We start from the raw sequence: 19,711 nt of genomic DNA, 5'->3' as shown, positions 1-19,711 counted from the left end.
GTTGATAATCAATTAAGTAGTACATAAAACTCTCAATTAATATTTGCTACTTTGCCATATTTTGCTCTCTCATTCGAATGTGTTCCGCACTGACAAACCATTCCTACTAGTTTCCATGCAATATGGCTACTTTTCTCCTTGGGAAAAAGCACGTCCAAGTTTTAGGTAATTCAATCAATTCTCTCTCAGGAAAGAGAGTTTTGTGAAAACGGTAAATAGTTAATAGGTTTAAATGAAACGCAGGCACAAACTTCAGACTGAAATGGTAAAAATCCTTAAACCATTAAAATAAAATTCATCCACCAAGCGATAATTTGAGTCGCAACAATCTCCAAGTATGAATGAAGGTGTTCACAACAATTGTCACAACATTTAAAAAAAAAAAAATTGAACAGAACATTCAAAAACTTCTTGAGCTCTGAGAGCCTTCATAGAAACATGCTTGATGGACATTCATAGGTATATATATCCCTCTACTTGATCTTCTTCTTTGGCCTCAACTGCAACAAATTTAAAGAAACAGAATCAGCGTGTCTGCAATAGTAAGCAAGATAAATGATTCTAGGAAAATCGTCATGTTAGCACACGTGTCGTATGATACACTGACCTGGTTGCTGTGCCCGCACTTCTTCTTCCTACAGTTCACAGCACGAGGATGCAGCCGTGCATAACACCTAGAGAAGAATTCCGATCAATAATGTCACTGCTCCACTAAAGGTTTGTTGGGAACGCACGGGATCGCAGACACACAACTCAGATCAGTGAAACATACAGAGATATCAAATAGATCGCCATCTTAAGTTCAATTCTCAACTACATGCCTGAAGCGGGTACTTCAAGACTCAGGCAAGCTCCTATTGCCTCAGGTCATGACAATAAATATGCTCATGACGATTAAATACACTTCTGTATATGCTCCAAAGTAATCTTGATGAAGGAAAAATAAGAAACAAACACTTAAAATCTTTTTCCAGATCAAATAAAAACCCGATGAGAAAAGACAGAACAAAGGCAAAATAAACAACTATGTGAACTTGTAATGAATTAGTAGTCCACATTATGATAAGACCATCCTGCATTCTTCTCCAGTAGAAATAAACTCCGAAAACACAAGCACCCACACATCAAACTGATCTTCTCACCTATGCCTCATTGACATTACATTGGGAAAAAATTGCTCAGCACTTGCTACTCGAGATCTCAAAAAAAAAAAGATGACTGTCAAATTCTCACCGTTTGGCAAAATTTACCAAGCATCCTAGCATGATCAACATTTGAGTCCAAGCTTAAAGCAAACGGTTATTTGGGCCATTCTCCGACACAGTAGGGGCAGTTTAACTAATTAGGTGCAATTCAGAGCATGTGTAGTTTAAAAGCATGATATTGTGACAAGATAGACTAGATGAGGAGGAAGGTATTTCCAACAGCCTGAGCCCTCAAATAAGATTAACAAAAGCTTCTGAGCTTGGCAGTTCTAGCTACCAGAGGGAAAAGGAACACGAAAATGAAATGCTTTATCCACAGAGGCAAAACGATCAAACTGATCTAAACAAATATTAGGGCAATTCAACAAAAATTAGTTTCCCAATTTTAATGAATGATTACACAAGCACAAGCTAATAAAAACACAGTTAAGCAATATTCCATCACTTAGTTGTGCGGTGCATAACAGAAATATCCAAAATTGAGATATCTACACCGAACTTGATAATGCAAAAAGAAAACTGTAAATGCGAAAAGAAAATTTACTTGCGGCAAATCATCTTGTCCTGATTGTACTTCCTAGCCAAAGCCATCAAAGACGGTTCAATGATTCCACCACGAAGCCTCAGCACCAGATGCAGCGTTGATTCTGCCAAAATGACAAAAATAAAATTCCAAATCACACACACTCTTTTTCTTTTCTTTTTTTTTTAAGTAGTAAAATCACTTATTTAGGTAGAACACCATCAGTTCAGGACTTAGAAAGGAAAAAAAAGTAATAATAAAGATGAAAAGTAAAATAAGAGGAGGAGGAGGAACCTTTCTGGATATTGTAATCGGCAAGAGTGCGGCCGTCCTCCAACTGCTTTCCAGCAAAGATCAACCTCTGCTGGTCGGGGGGGATTCCTTCCTTGTCTTGGATTTTGGCCTTCACATTGTCGATGGTATCACTCGACTCAACCTCTAGAGTTATGGTTTTCCCTGTCAGGGTCTTCACGAATATCTGCATCTTCCTCCGCTGTCTTCCTCCTTTGCTCTCTCCCTCTTCCTCCCCCACCTTTTATAGCTAGGGTTACTTTCGAGATGTCAAGCCCAAATCAACAGGTACTTCTAGCACACTGCTACTAATTTCTAGGAGTATGCTTTACACAGCCCATTAGCCCATCAAGATGTCTATAGCCCATCAAGATGTACTCATATCTCACTCCAGCTCTCTGTTTCCACTTTTACCCCTGTCCAAAATTCTATGGCTCATGTTTGAAGAAATGCTATCAAAATTCTGTGGCTCATTTATTTATTTTTTGACAAATAATATTTGCATTGCAAATTAATTCTTTGATACTCTGCTCCTACCTTCATGTAATAAAAAAATTAGATTGATGTGCAAATTTCACTTGCCTTTTCTTTCCTTTTTTTAGGTTAAATAGAGGTGTTAATTCCATTTTGTCCCCTCAAACTATATACGGAGTCCCACTTCAGTTTCTGAACTTTAGAATAAAACACTTAAATCTCTAAATTACAAAATGTGTTTCGATTAAGTAAAATCAGTGACAAAATTCAAAAAATTAATGATGTATTAGAAGTGTGGAGAGCACGCTCAATTAGTGTCATTGTGTAACTATTATAAACCAAAAGAATAGGGACATAAGATAATTTTACCTTTCTTTTTAATTCCTTCTTCTTCATCCTTCCATTTTCCTTTATTTTTTCCCATATTCTTCTTCTTTCCCATCCTCCCTAGTCGCATCCCCTCCTCTACCACCCCATCTTCCACCACTATCACTCCCTAACATCTCCCTTCCCAACACCTCCCTTGAAGTTTCTTTTCTTTGGGAAGAAACTGAGCGAGCCGATTTTGGAAGCGAGTGAACTCGCTACTTTAACTTCGCCGCCAATAATCCGAACAAACACTTCCACCACTTGGGTCGGGTCAAACTTCGGCAACACTTTGGATTCGATGAAGAAGCTATTGCTATTGGTGATGATGCTACTTAGGGAAGAAAAAACTTGAGAGCCAATGACAATTATTGGGGGAAGGGAAAGGAGGTTGTCTACTGCATCACTTGGTTGGATTCCTTTCACTGAATTACTGAACTCCACCCTTTTTCTTGATATTGGCCAGAAAAGGAAGGATGAAGAAGGAAAAGACAAAAAAGAAAAGACAAGGATGAAATTATTTTTATGTCCTATTTTTTGGTTTATAACACTTACAAAAGATGAAATTAACACTTACACAACCATCAAGTTTTTTATTCCATCACTGATGTTACTTAATTGTAACACATTTAGTAGTTTAGGGATTTAAGTGTCCCATTTTGAAGTTCAAAAATTGAAATGAGAATTCGTGTATAGTTTGAGGGGATAAAATGAAATTAACACTAAATAGAGGACCATAAGATAGACTCGTATTTGGCATGACCCCCTCGAAATTTGGTGAATCCTCGTTCGAGAGTTTAGAGAGTCAGTTATTGGTCCAAAGCTCCATTCGATCGCATGGTTCGTAGTAGGTTTTTGTATTACTCCTATCGAATGGGATAAGAAATTTGAAGATTTGAAGACTTCTTGCTTTGCGGTAAGAAATTTTAAATTTCAATAGTGCTCAAGTAATGTATTTAAGGGTAAATTACCTTTTACCCTCTAGTGGTTTGGTGTTTTATTACACAACTGCTTTATGATTTTAAAACCCATATATAACTCCCATGTGATTTGGATTAATGTGTTAATGATAGTTTTTTCATTAAAATTAGCGATTAATAGTAAAAAGTCAAAATTAAATTTATAAATTTATAAATATACCCTTTCATTACTTTTTTCCTCCAAACATAAAAACAAGAATTGAAATAAAAAATAGACAAATAAGCAATAGAAAATATCATTAAAGATTTAGTTTAAAAACCTATAATGATATTTGTAGTCAAAAAATATTTGGTACTTTTTGTTCCTTAGTTATTTGTTCTATATTTTCTTTCCATCTGTTTTGTTTCTTATTCATTTATTTTTATTTTCCTTCCATCTCATTTGTATTTGGAGAAAATTAATATTATATTATGTAGGCCAAGGTATAGGTAGGTTTTCAAAAATCATCTTTAAAAAAGAGAGAGATAAAAGGAAAAAAGGAGTGAAAGAGTGATTTATCAATTTATTAGTTCAACTTTGATTTTTTACTATTGACCGCTAATTTTAATTAAAAAATTAGTTGTGACAATTTAATCCAAATTATGAGAGAGTTATGTATGGATGTTTAAACTATAGGGGGTTTAATGAGAATCCAATGTGGCCTCAAAAGGGCAGGACAGTAGTCGACATTCGTTTGTTATTATTGTTGGCATTCTTCTTTTGGTTGTAGGAGAAAACATTAGTCGAAATGTTAAAGAATAGAAACATATAATAACCTTCAATGTGCAAAAATCGAAAAAATTGAGGGCTTGAGAAAATACACAAGGTTAAGAATTACCAAAACTAAGTGGGGTCCAGCAGAGTAGAGGTCATAGACACGATTGTATTACCCAAAAAGGGAGCAGCAACATAATGTACTTGTATGTGAACGTTCACGGTTTTACATAAAAAACACCAGCAACCACTGAAAAAGTAGTAGTAGTAGCGAGACAGAAGATATGCGTGGTCTTCTTCTTGTTTTTTTTAATGCTTTTGGAACAAATTGGTGTCTTGCATTCTGGAAAGGGCCTTCTCAAGCTGGCTCCATTTCTGCTCCAGCGTTCCACTATAGCCAATCGACATCCTAACCAATCCGGGCGAAATGCCAGCCAACGCCTTCTCTTGGGCGTTCATCTCGCTGCTGGTGCTGCTTCCGGAGATGGACATTAAGGTCTCATAGTAGCCCAAACTGACAGCCATGAACCCAAACTGAGTGTAGTTCTGCAGAAGATTCATGAAACGGTTAGCCCTCTCCTCAGTTTCCATGTCCACGCAGAGGATGCCCCCGAAGCCGTAGTCCTTGTTGGCCAAAGATTTCAAGGTGGAATGATCAGGATGATCATCGAGTCCAGGGTAGATGACTTTGAAGCCCAGTTTCTTCATGCGGGTAGCGTAGGTCAGAGCCCGGTGGCAGTGCTCCTTGATCCTCAAGCCGAGGTGGGGAAGCCTCTCTGAAAGTTCAAAAGCCACCTTGGGATTCATTGTTGGACCAAGCAGCATCAGAGCACCTTGTTGCAGATCCATCATGGAGTTCACCAGGCTCGCTGGACCGCACACAGCACCTGCAAATTGTAACCCCGACATTTGCCATCCTTAAATCATAATGGAGCTTACTTAGGAAAACCCACACGAACATAATAATAAGTCACGATCATAGCAAGATACCGGAGGAGCAAAATTCTATATTTATATCTATATCTATACACGCAGTGTTTATTATTAGTATTATTACTTATTATTTTCAGTATGTTTGCCAAATTAAGTCGGGTTCACTGCAGGAGAAGAGGCTTTTTGACAAGCTGAGCAGTCCAAAAGTGGAATCGATTCTACACCAGAATCCAGAGTTTTGTTTAATAAAATCCTGCATGGTGAAAAAGATAAAGCTCTGATCTTGAACGGGCACCCTAATTAAAAGCCGCAAAGCATTTAAGAGAGGTCTGATGTACCATGGAGGGTACGTGTGGATGAGATAAACTTGAAGAACATTACACTTGACGTCTTTGTTTGTTACTACTATTATTATTATTCTTATTGATTGTTGTTGCCGCTGCCTCAAAGGCAAATGAAATTAAAGGCGTTCTACAGCTACAGTTGTTGCCGCCGCCGGTCGCTCTACAGCTACAGTGTGTGATATTTTGATGCCACATCACACGTTGCCATAAAAGAAACCAAACCAACTCAGAAGCTTGCTGGCGGTAACTTTTTTTTTTGTCAAATACTTGCTGGTGGTAACTTGAAGTGGTACTAAAAAGAAAGAAAAAGAACTAAAATAAATTATTTAAAAGAAAATCAAGTTGATGGTGATTCACAAATTATTGTTAAAAAAAATCAAGAGATTCATTTAATTATATTGAAAAAGATGTAGTATTTAACAAAATTGATAATAAACTGAATTGCAACGTTTTAAAAAAATGAAAACTCGTATGTTTTAATTTTAATCTGTGTATAATGGTAATAATTTTAATTTTTTATTTTTTAAAAGAGTGTTATTGTATTGAAATTTGCCCCCCCCCCCCCCCCCCCCCCCCCCCTAATATGGGGTCTTAGCTCCGCACTGCGTGTGACAAGACCCCAGCCCCCACATTCAGGAATGGAATGGACCATCTATTGTCTCATTCTCGTACTGAGCCCAACTCGTGTGGATTCGACAAACATCTTATCCGCTAGGTTCCATAATCAAACCAATCTTTGACCCCAAAGAATCTCGCCTCTTGATATATTATTGAAGCACTTTGACGTCATGAATAATTGGCTAATGTGCGGACATCGAATTACTAACAGAGGATTCCCGCGGTGGGGAATCGGAGAAATCTGTTCTTATCTTCTTCTTCTTCTTTTTTAAAGTTAAAAAAAAAAAAAAAAAATCCAGTGGAACTTAAAAGCCCCCATCCTGGCGGCTGAGACCAAAAGTTGCTTTTGTGCAAAAATGACTCTGAAATTAAAAATTAGACTGTGGCGTTAAACACTTTAACAGCAGCAGCCCTTTCAAGTTTTACCCAAAATAGAACTAGAAGGCTAGAAGACGGCTAGAGGGCTAGAAGAAGCCTGGAACACAACACCGCCGAAGATTCCCAGACGGACAGCCGTACTACTACTAGGTTGGTTGGTTACAAAACGGTGCTATCAGTAAGAGGGAAGACGAGGATGATTCACAAGAAAAGAAACAACAAAAGCATAGTGATGTACCTGCAATGATGTCGGCGCCGCCACTTATGAACTTGGAGATACTGTGAACCACCACATCAGCACCCAACCTCCCGGGCGACATTACCATGGGTGCGAAAGTGTTGTCCACCACGACCGTCACCCCCTTGTCATGCGCTATCCGGCACAGCTCCGGCACGTTCGCCACCTTCAGCGCGGGGTTCGAGATCGACTCAAAGTACAGCACCTTGGTCCTCCCCTCCACAATGGCTTCCTTCACCGCCAGGTGGTCCCTGATGTCCACGAACGACGTCGTGATGTTGCACGCCCTCGGCATGAAATGGGACAGGAGGGCGTAGGTGCCCCCGTAGAGGGTCCTGGAGGCCACCACGTGCCCCCCGGAGCTGCACAGTTGCAGCAGCACGGACGAGATGGCCGACATCCCCGACGCCGTGCAGTAGGCTGCCTCCGTTCCCTCCAGGGCGGCCATCTGGCGGCTCAGGTTGAGCACCGTCGGGTTGAAGTGGCGGCTGTAGATGAAGAAGTCACGGTCGGGGCCGAGCTCGCCGGAAAACATCCGGCGCATGGTCTCGGGCTCCATGACGGTGAAGGTGGCGGAGGCCTCGATGGACATGTTAACGCCGCCATGCTCGCCGAACTCGTGACGGGCATTGGCCAGAGCGGAGGCAGGGTCCTGAATCTGATCGGGCCGGAGGGTGAGGGGCTTCATTTGTTTCTTGGCCACAACCAAGTCATCGCGGTCCCAATTCTCGTCGGAGCCGGACCTTTTTCTGGTTGGCGTGACTACGTTGCTGCGATTGATCCCAGTTTCGGCCATTTGTCGCGAGGCGAGTGATTACACAACAAGTTCCTTTTTTTTTTGTTGGTTCAAATTTTACTAATTGAATGAATATTAGTAATTGGTACTAATTGATAGCGAAGGGGAAAAGTAGAGGATAAATTTGGAAGAGGAATTTGAGAAGGAAGAGGCGAGGACGAATTTTCGACTCAGCTGCTGCGTTGTTAATTTATAGATGATGTACAGAGAGACTAGAGAGGAGGAAGGCTGAACCAGATATAAGAAAATAGTACTACTCCAAAAAAGGCTTAACTTGCCACTGAGGAGTATTGCCTCCTTTGAGTTGGAAAATATGTACTAATTTTAATTACCATAGCAGGACTGGTTCGGTGAATCTGGTCGTATATTTCAAGTCTGCTAAGCTTCTTTTTTTTTTTTTTTTTATTTGACTTGAAGAGGAACAAAGTCTTTTTTTTGGCTTGCCACGTTTTGTTTTGTGACCGACGGCAGGATTTGATCCTAGATCTCTCACTCCATCAATTTTGGTGGCTTGTTGAAGAGGAACAAAGTCGTATTAGTTAAATTAGCTGCTAAAAGCTTGTAATTCTTCATTCTCACCGAAAAAAAAGTTAAAAGAAAATCTCTTACTACATTTCAAGGGCTGTTTATTTAGTCCCCACAAATCCAGTAATCCACCAAATTTTTTTTTCACATCTTCCAACGTACGTGACGTCCTGCGCTTCCTCACTTTCAGGTTTCAATGCTGCTTGCTTGTTTACGTTCGGTAGCCAAGAAAAAAGCTAATAATCTTCCTACTTCAGGAAATTACTTGTTAGTTTTTTTTTATTAATTAGAAAGAAGAAAAACGGAGAGAACTTTTGCACAGCTACGTACACCTGCAATCCAAGTATTTCGGGAGTCCAAGTTGAAGAATTAAATGTCAGTAGTATTTCCCATTTGGGACCTTTCCAGCATTTGTGCGTGGGTCAAAGGGATGGGATGCAATCTCGGACAATCCTCAATCTCACTAACTATTTTTCCTTATTCTAAAAATATTTTTCAATCTCGCTAAAACGGAACATTTCCTTCTTGGGATATTCAGTAGTCTCCCATTTAGCATTAGGCAATTATCTTCATTCACCGATGACGGCGCTGTTGAGGAATTTACAACAATAATGAAGGGTTTTGTAATGGGTGCCTAGCGTAGAATGGTAGCCAGGGCAAACGGGCCTGGTACCGGTGCTTACTACTACATTAATGCATTGCATGATCTAAAAGTTTAATGCTTTACGGTCATACAATCGGCTTATGTTGTCGTTATAATTTCCTTTCATTAAGCTTCCTTCAAAAGAAAAAAAAATATCGACTTTTATGGAAATTATAAGAAATCACATTTGTTAAATCAGAAACAGGAGCGACCGATTTTGTATCATTGCCCCTTCAAGACATACATTTCTCGTTTTGCATGCGGAGATCTGAAGCTCGCTATCAGGATCAGGACAGAACTATAGCAGGGACAGTATTTCTTACAACATTGAAATTTTTATTAAAGATTAGAAAAAAAAAAAAAAAACTTAATACTGCTACTACGGTATCAGACGCCTTTTCTATTTTTTGTATTTAGAAAGGGCCAACGACTTATACTACTATGAAATAAAATTTGTTAATAAAATAAAAAAAAAAAAGAACCATGATCATCTTGGTGTACTGTTTAGGATGATGCGGATGTGGTTCTGAGATGATTCACAGTCACATCATGCCATGCGATATAGGAGTATTATTATATGCCTAAGCCTTTAGAGAGAGAGAGAGAGATGGTGTGCGTGTGTAGTACGCCAGAAGGGTAGTACAGTAAATTTGTTCAGATGAACGCATAGTGCTTGTCCCACCACATGAATCCAGACGTCATCGTGCGTGTTTTGTGTTTCTTCCTACTCACAGAATTTGGAACGGAGCTTGTCGGTCCCATCCTCATCTTCAATGGCATTCCTTTAGAAATGATTTCTTCAGATAAAGAAACATTTTTAGGTCACATGTTATGTTTGTTAGGTTAGGTTTGTAGGATTTGTTTTCCACGTGATTGATTATCTGAGACTCGAAGAAAACCTGTACTGCTTCATATGGATGACGACATGAATGAATGAATATTAGGCTCGCTCTTATTAATTAATATTGATTGCTTTGCTACCCCTTTTTAGTTTTTATCCGCTACCCGCCGTATTTCCGCTTCTGTTTTTTGCTTTTCTCTTTTGCTTTTAGTTTTAGGTTAAGTCATAGGGTAATATGATGATTTATGGCAGAGCAAAAGGGCGGTATTGAGAACTTTGGATAATTTGTAGTATTATTCTCAACCAACCGCAAATAACACACACATCCAGAATTTAAGTCAAACCCACAGTTAAACCCAAAAAGCATGTTGACTTTCAGGCCACACCGAGGAACTTAAGTTCTACGCATACACACCACTCACAATCGATGTGGAATTGAGAAAACTAGAAGAGGAAACACCAAGACTATTACCTTTTACAACTCACCAACGACTTTTAACCACTTCTGCATTTCCTTTGAAAGGAAATTTGTAGTGTTACTGCTTGCTACTTATTTGGTATCTAAATTATTATTATTGCTCCAACAGTGTGGTTGGACTTTTCAATGGCGGGAAAAAATTTTCACGGTTGGACTCAGCTTCCACTCCAAAAAAAAAAAAGAAAAAGAAAAAGAAAAAGGATAATGATTGATGCCAAGAAAACTTAGGAGAAGGCATCTCTGCTGGGAACTTGCAACATTCGACCGCACGCAAGTTTTGGCTAAGATAAGGGTAAGGGTTATGCGTTGGATTGCCATGCTTTAAACACGTACCAGGAGTATATAGTACTGCAAGAGCCGGCAACGATCAGGAGTCAACGACAACACAAAGTCAACTGAGAGAGACGAGCATTCCTCCAAATTGCAAGGAACCCTGCTCATGGATGATGGATGGTTGTTGTTTAGTCTTCGGATGGCAGAAAATCATGAACTGAAACCCCAGGGAAGGGAACTTAGCTGGGATATCGGGCCACATACATTAAATCGTCCAAGTTTGAAATCTCCACCTGGATGGATATCATATGGATAGTGATGCTGATATGTGCGTGGTTCCAGTTTTGGCAGCCACGGTAACAGCACCATTGCTTCAAGGCTTTGCCACATGAAGAATCTCCAAACGTTAATGCTGTTTCGAACCTATTTCCCATCCCTATGTTGTTATTATTATTATTATTAAGATAAGATGGAAAATTATCAAATCTGCCCTGCTGAGTGGTCAGAGACACGCACGCACCCACTGGTGCCAGATTATCATCATTTTGAAGAAGAGTGAAGAGGCGGATAAAACAGATGGAAATGGGATCGCAATTTTTTGTTTTGAGATAGTAGTAGTACTACTCATCAAGTTTTGACTGTTGTCATAAAAAAATAAAAAATAAAAAAACAACATTACGCGCGCGCACACGTCAGACGTCAGACGTCAGCGAGCGATAGACTCGTCGGAAATGATATACATATTTGCATGAGATCTCCATTACATTTTTTCACATCCTTCATCTTGAGGTAACATCCATAAATGCATATAATGAATGAAATGAATCAACGATTCCAACACAATACAATGAACGGGTGAAACCGATCTGACGTCCTGGACGGTAGCGTACCCGTTCTTTGTAATTTCTCGAGAGATCAATAAAGGGATGCCTCAACATGTTGGAGGTTTTGCAGGCCACCCGATCCGACGCTCGAGCAAGCAGCAACACGCTCCAGATGTTCAAGAAATTCCATCACCGGGGGATCAGTCCAAGGCGCCCCTCTGGGAGCTTCACCACCAGCTACCCATCCTAGGTGACCGCCTTTGGGTGTGACTATTAACAAGCAATTCGAGTTTGCCTTTGGGAGGAAGAGCAAACTCAATCAATCATGCTTTTCATAGGATTTTTAATAACACCATGCATGCTTTTCATAACAAAAAAAACCAAGAACCAAAGGAAATGCAAATGCCTGTCTATATTTCATTTATTGGTTCTCCCAAGCTAAGTTATCCGTTGGAAAATGACAACACCGTCTGGGCACATTACATGGAGTAGTATTATTTTCCCTTATAATGAATGATAAAAGGCATCATTATCCATGAAAAGCATACGGCACTCCATGAGAAGAAACAACAAACTCCCCTGAGGAGGGAGTGAGAAATGGAATAGGAATCAAATCAAATGGGTTACAGTCAGCACCCTTGTCGCTATCCAATTTGTATGTTTCAAAAGTCAATAAGACCCTCCCTATAACATAAAAATATCTCGGTACTTCTCGTCATACTTATCCACCGGACTTGATGGTTCCACAAAGTACAAGAAAACACTGAAAACTAGTATGTGAGATAGATGCAAACGGTCCTATCTTCAATAATAACCAAAGTTTGCTGGTTTTCAAAACTAAACCGTAAAGATTTTTCAACCTTTTCCCTTTGTCCCAATGATCAGTATTAGTGAATTCCTGCGTCAAAACATGCTCATCCTCAAGATATATTTCATCATCTTTTCCCCTTAAAGATGGTAGCATAAAATTTCAGTACTAGGAGATGGAAAGGTTATCAGCCGCATAAAAAACCAAGGCATCTATTATTTTTATTTTTGGGCAATGCCAATCACCTCAATATAGAAACATATTACTATAAATAATGTAAAAGCCAAAGCAAAAGGTTTAGAAGTGCATCTAAGCTGTATTTAGAGCTCTTTGATGGAAATCAGAAATAAGTACTTAGTCAGCTATAAGCAAGCTAGACTCTAATATTAAACTTTTGTACAAAATGACCTGAGGGAGAAATAAGAAGGTATGAACAAAGGATTTGTTAAACAAAACAGATGGCCAATACAAGAGAAATCAGCCAAGTTGTTGCGATATTGAGAAAAAAAGTAAAAGTGCAAAATGCTGATTATCTGGAGAACTTCAACTGGCATCAAAATAAATGAAGTACAACAGAGCCATAAACACGTCTATGTAGGCCAAGTAAAAGAATGACAGTTTTGATTCAGCACCTGGGATATGGTACAATAAAAAAAAACTCATGGAAAAAAGGGAAGTAAACTGATATTTGGCAGCAGAATTGGGACCAGCCCAATAAGATGAGCTAAATAAAAACATCATTACTCCAAGAACTCATATCGACCAAATTGAACACGAAAAGCGAAAGGAGTAACAAATATCTCAGTTTTCTCCATTTTGCACTAGTGTCAACAGCAAAGTTTGTCTAAGATACTTCGCTAGACCAATCTATTCATAATCATCATCATACCGTGCGCCATATAAGGGTATAGGTGGATTTTCTTTATTGAAAATTTTTTTTACATAGTCAAAGGAAAAATCCATATATATGTACAATTCCTGAGTTCCAGCCATATACATATTCATGGATGACACAACCAATTGACTGCATCATCGCTCTTTTAATTATTGTCCTTAACATAAACAATATATTGAGTTACCAAACATTTTGATAGTTGCCTAAATGTGACACCAATAGTCCACTGCCAGCACTAGAAGTGCCGAAAAATAACATCTGTCAATCCTGTTTTTTAGATGAGCACACGAGACATTCTCTCTGATAAATTGAAAAAATTAACCAACTTCTACTCAACATTTGACAATACACATGAAAAGTTGTGCATACCTTAATATCTTCACGAGGAATTCCTCTAGAAGGAGCAATTGGATCATTTGCAGCCTGTAGGCAACATATACAAACAATTATTTTCGTAATACTGCTTTACTTTTGGCTGACATAATTCAAACAGGAGTAGTAAAACCCAACAATTTTATCATTCTTCCACCCATTATGCTCCTTATCCTCAATCATTAAAAAAAGATAAATCAACAATTTAGTGCTTCAAAATAAGAAGATGCCTAGGGTTGACTGGGGAATAGTCAAATGAAAAAGGAAGCAGAAATTTTTGAATTGCCACATAAAGTTCCTTAGGTAAGTTCCAAAACTACCAAAAAAAACTTAGAGAAGCATATCAACAGTATTCTTCCTTGCACTGCAGTTTTATTCTACATAACTGATAGGATTGTAAAACATATCATGCATTCTTCAGTATTGTTGGGATATACAGAGCAAAAAGATTTTCTTTGAAAAAATACGATATATCATCAGAATGTTCTTGCCTGAATACAGAGCAAAGGGATGCAGACATTCTTTATGGAATCTGAACTGCTTGAATTCGAGTAATAGTCATCCACTGACTTGAATCCAAATGACACTGCAGGTATTACGAAAAGAAGTTGAAGCAGCCAGTAAGTAACGATGCATATCAACAATCTATTCCAGCACAAGTATTAGTTACCTCGTGTTAGAGCTTCATCAAATTCTCTGACAGATTTGGCATTGGCAGCTGCTGAGATATTGTATTCACCATCCATCTCTTCAAACAAAGGAGCATGCCTGCAAAGGCAATGGATATATCCCTTGAACCAATGTGGGAAAGCATGATAACCAAATTACACATAATTAGGAATAGGGGAAACTTAATGAATTGGTGAGTTACTCGGTGAAAATTTTGCAGAGACCATTTGCTAGAGATTTGTCATAAACAATGTTAAAGCCCTTACGGAAATCTTCATCAGCAATGACCAAGTTGAAAGGATTGCATAATGATACAGCACCAGAAAGAACACAGGATCGAGATTCCTGTAGCAATAGAAGAAGTTACAACTGAGACTTATAAAATTTGATAGCCAGAAGCTATTGAATATGAATTTCAATTCCTCTTGCAAAGAAATGAGTCAGCTAGAAGCCCACATTTGTATTAATGCAATGTCCAAAAGTTATAGTTGGATGTGAATGAAGCATTTACACCTCAAACAAGTTTCCTGCAGATAAACTGACAACCCTTTCAAGTATGAATAATCTCAGTATCTAGATATAGTAGAAATAATTTCTAAAAGGTGAGTGGCTTTCTTCAGTATAGATGTAAAATTTAGTTGCTAAGAAAGAGTCATGACTTTTGCATTGCAAGGAAGGTAAACACAGCTCGACAGAGATAGAGAAACAAAATAGATCAGTTACTAATGAATGGACACAGTTAAGAAGAAACAAAGCTTCCAGACTCTTAGTTGGACAGACATTTAATAACATTTTTACTATGACATCTGCAGTATTACAACATGAAAACTTGAAACTGCTAACAGCACTTGTCCCAGTTGGTCTTGTCATCATGGTTGAACTTTTTTCGTTCATGAAGAATAACTGTCAAAAGTGACGAGAGGAAATGATACTTGGCATGATATATCTGATCATATGCTCCATGGGCAGGCCCCTTGTATTCTATTTCAGGAAACAGAACCACAGATATACACATCCTCATCCAACACAAAGAAAGTCTTTTCAACCCTTTCATGGTGTCATAGAACTAGCTCTTGGGATACATTTATTGGTTTGTGTAACGTGCAGTTATGAATAACTTTTGGCATGTTTGCCCTTTCTAGTGCTGTTCAGCATCCTTCTCCTGAACACTTATTATCCCATCTATCACCAACTCTTTTGTCCATAAAATGGCACAGACAAACTATATGCCATGGATAATCAAGGTAATGTTGTTGACTTGAAGTACAAGAGCTTTTATCTTCTCAATTTCGTTGATGGAACTTAAAAGAACCAAAAGAGTTAACTTTATCAAATATGGTGCACCAAAAGGCAGCAAGATAGCAAAACTTAAGTTCAACACAACACCATCTAATTAGGTTTTCTTTTCTTAGTTTTGCTTAAGCTGTCATATTAAGAAAAAAATGAATATGACCTTCTTTAATCTCCTAACCTCCCATATACAACTAAAGAAAGAGCTTTTGTTTTCTTGCATCTCTTCTATTCTTGTTTCATGAAAGTTTTTATTTTCTTTTTACCTTTTTTTAATTTTCCCACAAACTTCTGCAAAGGGTTGCAGATGTTAAAGCATGAAATTCTCAAACAACTAGTCACTTATAATTTATTGCCAGTGAATACAAAGCACTTCATATACCTCGTCATTTATGATTAAAAAAAAATCTGTTTGTGCGCTTGAGATGGGAGAGTCCTTGTGTCCCTACCCTTCCCAAATAAAACAGAAAATCACACCTGCAAACCTATAACTTGTGATGGAAGTACTCATTGCCTGAAATAACATCTACCTCACTAGCCTAATAAGCTCTTTAACACATATTAGCATCGCCACATTGTTATTTTAGATCAGGGAAACAAAAAATTTTGAAACTGAAAGGGTGAGAGGATATCAAAAGTTAGTTGGAATACCTGACCCAAATAACGAACAAGAATATTGGCGCCAAGAGACCATCCAACAGCATAGACATTGGCTTTCGGATACCGGTTGTTGACAAGTGCCACTACTTCTGACATATCTCCGAGAAATGAAGCTGAATAGAACTGCAAATAAGTCAGCTCGAAGATTCTTGCAAAATAAAGTAGCATAAATTCTCTTTGTCCAATTCAAGCCAAAAAAAAGGCTATTATAGTTGTAGCTAAATCTTCTTTGTTATACGCACAAAAGACTAATTGATCAAGTTCAAAGTTGATTCACATTAACGATGAGCACCAAGTAACGGAAAAGTGATTAAAAAAAAGATTGCAACTTGAGTAGGATACTCGAGGAGGAACAGTAGTAGTACCTGAGGAGTGGTGACAGGGCTATTACCACATCCTCTGCTATTGAACACCACAACCCTCCATCCTTTGCTCCTTGCTCTCACCAACATATGCCTCACGTACGAGTCCTGACTCCCTCCTGTCAAACCTGGCTGCAACCCACCAATTCACCAATTAACCAAATTAACGCTCGCAACTAAACCAATGACTTGTAAACCAAAACCAGGACAGGAAAGGGGGACTGTGGATGAAGCACTCCTCGCTTACCAGCAAAATGAGGACGGGGGCAACGGCAGACAAGCGAGTTCGGTCACCGGAGACCCAATCAAGTGCAACGGTGCCGTTGTCCTTTGTACGGAGGCACTCACGCCGGAATTTGATATCAGGGAGCGAACGAAAAAACGCGGCAAAGATGGTCTCCACGTGTCTATTCCAAGCGATAAAAGGGTAAGGATGATAAGGGGTGTGAAGGCTTGTGAATGCTGGGAGGAATGAGTCCCGAGCTCCACCGATAACTTCCAGGGAGGGGTGAGGGGTAGGTTGGTTGGACATTGTCAACGGGGTGGTAGTGTTGGTTGAGGAGCGGAGAGGAGGGGAAGAGCGATGGTTGTGAGCTGGAAGTTTACGGTGGCGGAAGGGGGAGGAGGAGAGCGGGGTGGAAGTGGCAGTGGCGGAGCCTATGTAAAAATAGGCTCTCGCCATGGGGAAGTTGGAGATATGGGTTGCGGAGAGACGAGTGGTTGGGACCCAACGTAAAAGTTGAAGAAAAGAATCATCCTTCTTTTTTCTTTTCTTTTTTTTCGGTTGAAGTTGGCTCCATTTCTTTCCTATTTCCGCCAACTAGATTTTGGTGCATTTTATGCGTGCTGCTATTTGAGTTCAAGTAGTTAGAGCCTTCTTGAATTCTTACCTACTAGTTATTTATTAGTTTATGTATTTAAAAATGATTGAGAAATATATTCATAATATTTATAAAACAGTATAAATAATTTATACCATCTTGCATTGTACACAAATAGAAAAAAAAAACTCTTTAAAATACTGGCCTCTCCTTTTTTCTCCACATCATTTTAAACACAATAACTTTATTTAACAATAAATTTTTTTTTAATTAAGCATAACGTGATTTTACATATGGTAATAACAACTTACAACTTACTTTGAAAGAAAAAGGAAAGGAAAAAGAAGCAATAATTGTAGTATATTATTATTGAGATGAGCATAAACGTAGGGTGTGGAATGAATATTAATATTGAATAGTAGCAATAACCAATATGTTGGTTGGATCCTTGGCGGCATCCACTGAATGAATTCTACTCTCCGGTGCTTTCCGAGTACTTGCGCTTCTCCTCTTGGGTCATGAAAGCCGTGATGGGGAAGAATTTCCCAATTCCCACGGGAGTTTTGAAGTGAATCTTCTTATGATCCGGATCATCAATCCTCATTTCGGCAATAGGAATCCATAAAAGAAGCTGCTTGCTCTTGACTCCAGTCATCTTTTTCATCTTGAATTTCTCTACGTAGGCAGTCACCTCAGTTGCGTAGCTTACGAGGGTATTGCTCCCAGTAAAGAAATGCTGATACGGCTTTTTTTGCTTCATCCACACGAACCCAGTTGCCCGAACTCTTCCACATTCTTCCAGATTCTGCAGGGGAAGCACTCCCTTAGGAAACCCCAATTCTTCAAGGAGTTGTATGGAGTGCTGATAGCATGCTTCAGCTCCATAAACAACTTCTGCACCTTCCCGACGTTCTTGATCTGCTGCAAATGATCTCTCACTAGCCATTTATTTCGCTGTCGCAAAATGCACTGAGAGTTAATTTGGCCCGGATGGAAGTTTAAATAGCGTACGTGATCCAGGCTTTGACAAATCAAATTGCGCGTACGTCATGGAATATTGGAATGGAAGTTGAGCTAATACCAGTTGAAGGCTCTTTTTGTTCCGTTCCATTCGCGGGTTGTTTACCTATTTCCTACCAGCCGCCTATTTCCAAATTGTCGGTCATTCATTAGTAATTCCTAAATTAATAAGCATCGGGCAGAAGACTTTTTTTTCCCCCCTACTTTGGCAGACAACAGAATGTATTACTAAATGTTAATGGATTATGATAGCATCAAAGATATTAATTGTAATTCTCAAGACATTTGTGGAATACTCCGAATTGTTGCTTGTATCGTGTAGAATTTTAAAAAAGTCATGAAAGTATATAAAAATCGGGGATAAAAATACCTAAAATATAAAGATGAGGAGATAAACCGTGATAGATTTACAAAAAAAAAAAAAACGTGAACATGTTTACTACGAATTCTGCGCTATAATTTGAGGAATTTCTTTAGGCGGCACTTCCGTGCGTGTTAGTGAAATTGCGCCTTTCAAGGAGGCAAATGTGAGCGCCCCCACGTGAATGGGCTGGTGGTTGGCGTCTCTTCCTCGGGACCGTTAGGTCTTGGGGTCGAACCTCCGCAGCAACATCAGTTCGCCGTGCATCTAACGTGCTAGGTGTGGTTGGGGCGCTAGACCGGGCCGGAGTGGGGATTAGTCGGGCCGCCTTTACGGACTTGACCCGGACACCCCACTCCGTCGACAAAAAAAAAAAAAAAAAAGGAGGCAAATGTGAGCGCGTAATTCTTTTTTTTTTAAAGGGACAATTTCACAAACCTCCCTGAGGTTTCTGACACTTGCACTGACACCCCCTAAGGTTTTAAAAATTTCATTAACCACCCTTACTTTTGAGATTTTGATAACAATTCAGTCCAAATATGATTAAAATATTATTTTCATGAGTATGATGAGATTTTTATTCCATGAATGCCTTCTTGGTCCATGTATTAGTAGAAGATTGCAAGTTATTAAAAGGTTGAAATGATTAGTAAAGTTGAGGGAGTGTCAATATAATTCAAAAACTTTCAAACATCACATGGAAACATAAGCAATGTTTTAACAGCCATAGCAACGGCTACCTGCAAGTTTTAACTGCCAGGTTTTTGATTCAGCTGGAAGTGTATTATAAACATCACAATTGCATCTACACCCTCAAGATTATGATTATGAGCAGCAAGGGTTTGGATACATATAAAGTTATTGTTTTGTGCTGCATTTAGAGTTTATAGTGAAACATTTAGTAGAAATTATGGCCTCTTCAAACCATAGGGGAGAATCATGGAATTCACCCTCATATTTCAATAACAAAATACAACTTTTACTTAATGTAAGATTTAAAACAACACACCAACATTTATTTCAACTCTT

The 19,711-nt window shown here is 38.8% G+C and overlaps 4 protein-coding genes across 4 annotated transcripts; all 4 read right to left on the bottom strand.

Moving 5' to 3' along the window:
* Window positions 1-251: 251 nt before the first annotated feature.
* On the bottom strand, window positions 252-2,297 carry LOC113704323 (ubiquitin-ribosomal protein eL40 fusion protein). The gene is made up of 4 exons (XM_027226147.1): window positions 2,023-2,297; window positions 1,750-1,852; window positions 608-674; window positions 252-500 (listed from the first exon to the last, which is right to left on the bottom strand). Exons 1-4 carry the CDS (start codon window positions 2,210-2,212, stop codon window positions 474-476), a joined length of 387 nt encoding a protein of 128 aa, XP_027081948.1. The 5' UTR covers window positions 2,213-2,297; the 3' UTR covers window positions 252-473.
* A 2,385-nt stretch (window positions 2,298-4,682) lies between these two features.
* LOC113703680 (methionine gamma-lyase) lies at window positions 4,683-8,136 on the bottom strand. Its single transcript, XM_027225125.2, has 2 exons — window positions 7,045-8,136; window positions 4,683-5,420 (listed from the first exon to the last, which is right to left on the bottom strand). The coding sequence occupies exons 1-2, from the start codon at window positions 7,838-7,840 to the stop codon at window positions 4,843-4,845; spliced, it is 1,374 nt and encodes a 457-aa protein (XP_027080926.1). The 5' UTR covers window positions 7,841-8,136; the 3' UTR covers window positions 4,683-4,842.
* A 3,186-nt stretch (window positions 8,137-11,322) lies between these two features.
* LOC113702772 (embryogenesis-associated protein EMB8) lies at window positions 11,323-17,305 on the bottom strand. The gene is made up of 8 exons (XM_027223912.2): window positions 16,728-17,305; window positions 16,484-16,612; window positions 16,110-16,241; window positions 14,371-14,513; window positions 14,170-14,267; window positions 13,991-14,085; window positions 13,497-13,550; window positions 11,323-11,719 (listed from the first exon to the last, which is right to left on the bottom strand). Exons 1-8 carry the CDS (start codon window positions 17,160-17,162, stop codon window positions 11,516-11,518), a joined length of 1,290 nt encoding a protein of 429 aa, XP_027079713.1. The 5' UTR covers window positions 17,163-17,305; the 3' UTR covers window positions 11,323-11,515.
* Window positions 17,306-17,544: 239 nt separating this feature from the next.
* Window positions 17,545-18,529, bottom strand: LOC113705035 (uncharacterized). Its single transcript, XM_027226900.2, has one exon. It carries the CDS (start codon window positions 18,245-18,247, stop codon window positions 17,774-17,776), a length of 474 nt encoding a protein of 157 aa, XP_027082701.1. The 5' UTR covers window positions 18,248-18,529; the 3' UTR covers window positions 17,545-17,773.
* Window positions 18,530-19,711: the final 1,182 nt, after the last annotated feature.

The sequence above is a fragment of the Coffea arabica genome, chromosome 8e (genome assembly GCF_036785885.1).
Source record: "Coffea arabica cultivar ET-39 chromosome 8e, Coffea Arabica ET-39 HiFi, whole genome shotgun sequence".
Classification (NCBI taxonomy): Eukaryota; Viridiplantae; Streptophyta; class Magnoliopsida; order Gentianales; family Rubiaceae; genus Coffea; species Coffea arabica.
This window is presented reverse-complemented; position numbering and strand designations above follow the sequence as displayed.

Coding starts and splice junctions, on each gene's coding strand:
- LOC113705035 (XM_027226900.2), bottom strand. CDS start 18,247: ATGGCTAGTGAGAGATCATTTGCAGCAGATCAAGAACGTCGGGAAGGT.
- LOC113703680 (XM_027225125.2), bottom strand. CDS start 7,840: ATGGCCGAAACTGGGATCAATCGCAGCAACGTAGTCACGCCAACCAGA. Junction 5,421..7,044: donor CGGCGCCGACATCATTGCAG/GTACATCACTAT, acceptor TACAATTTGCAG/GTGCTGTGTGCGGTCCAGCG.
- LOC113702772 (XM_027223912.2), bottom strand. CDS start 17,162: ATGGCGAGAGCCTATTTTTACATAGGCTCCGCCACTGCCACTTCCACC. Junction 16,242..16,483: donor GCCCTGTCACCACTCCTCAG/GTACTACTACTG, acceptor ACTTATTTGCAG/TTCTATTCAGCTTCATTTCT. Junction 14,086..14,169: donor TGATGAAGCTCTAACACGAG/GTAACTAATACT, acceptor TAATACCTGCAG/TGTCATTTGGATTCAAGTCA.
- LOC113704323 (XM_027226147.1), bottom strand. CDS start 2,212: ATGCAGATATTCGTGAAGACCCTGACAGGGAAAACCATAACTCTAGAG. Junction 675..1,749: donor GACAAGATGATTTGCCGCAA/GTAAATTTTCTT, acceptor ATTCTTCTCTAG/GTGTTATGCACGGCTGCATC. Junction 501..607: donor AGTGCGGGCACAGCAACCAG/GTCAGTGTATCA, acceptor AATTTGTTGCAG/TTGAGGCCAAAGAAGAAGAT.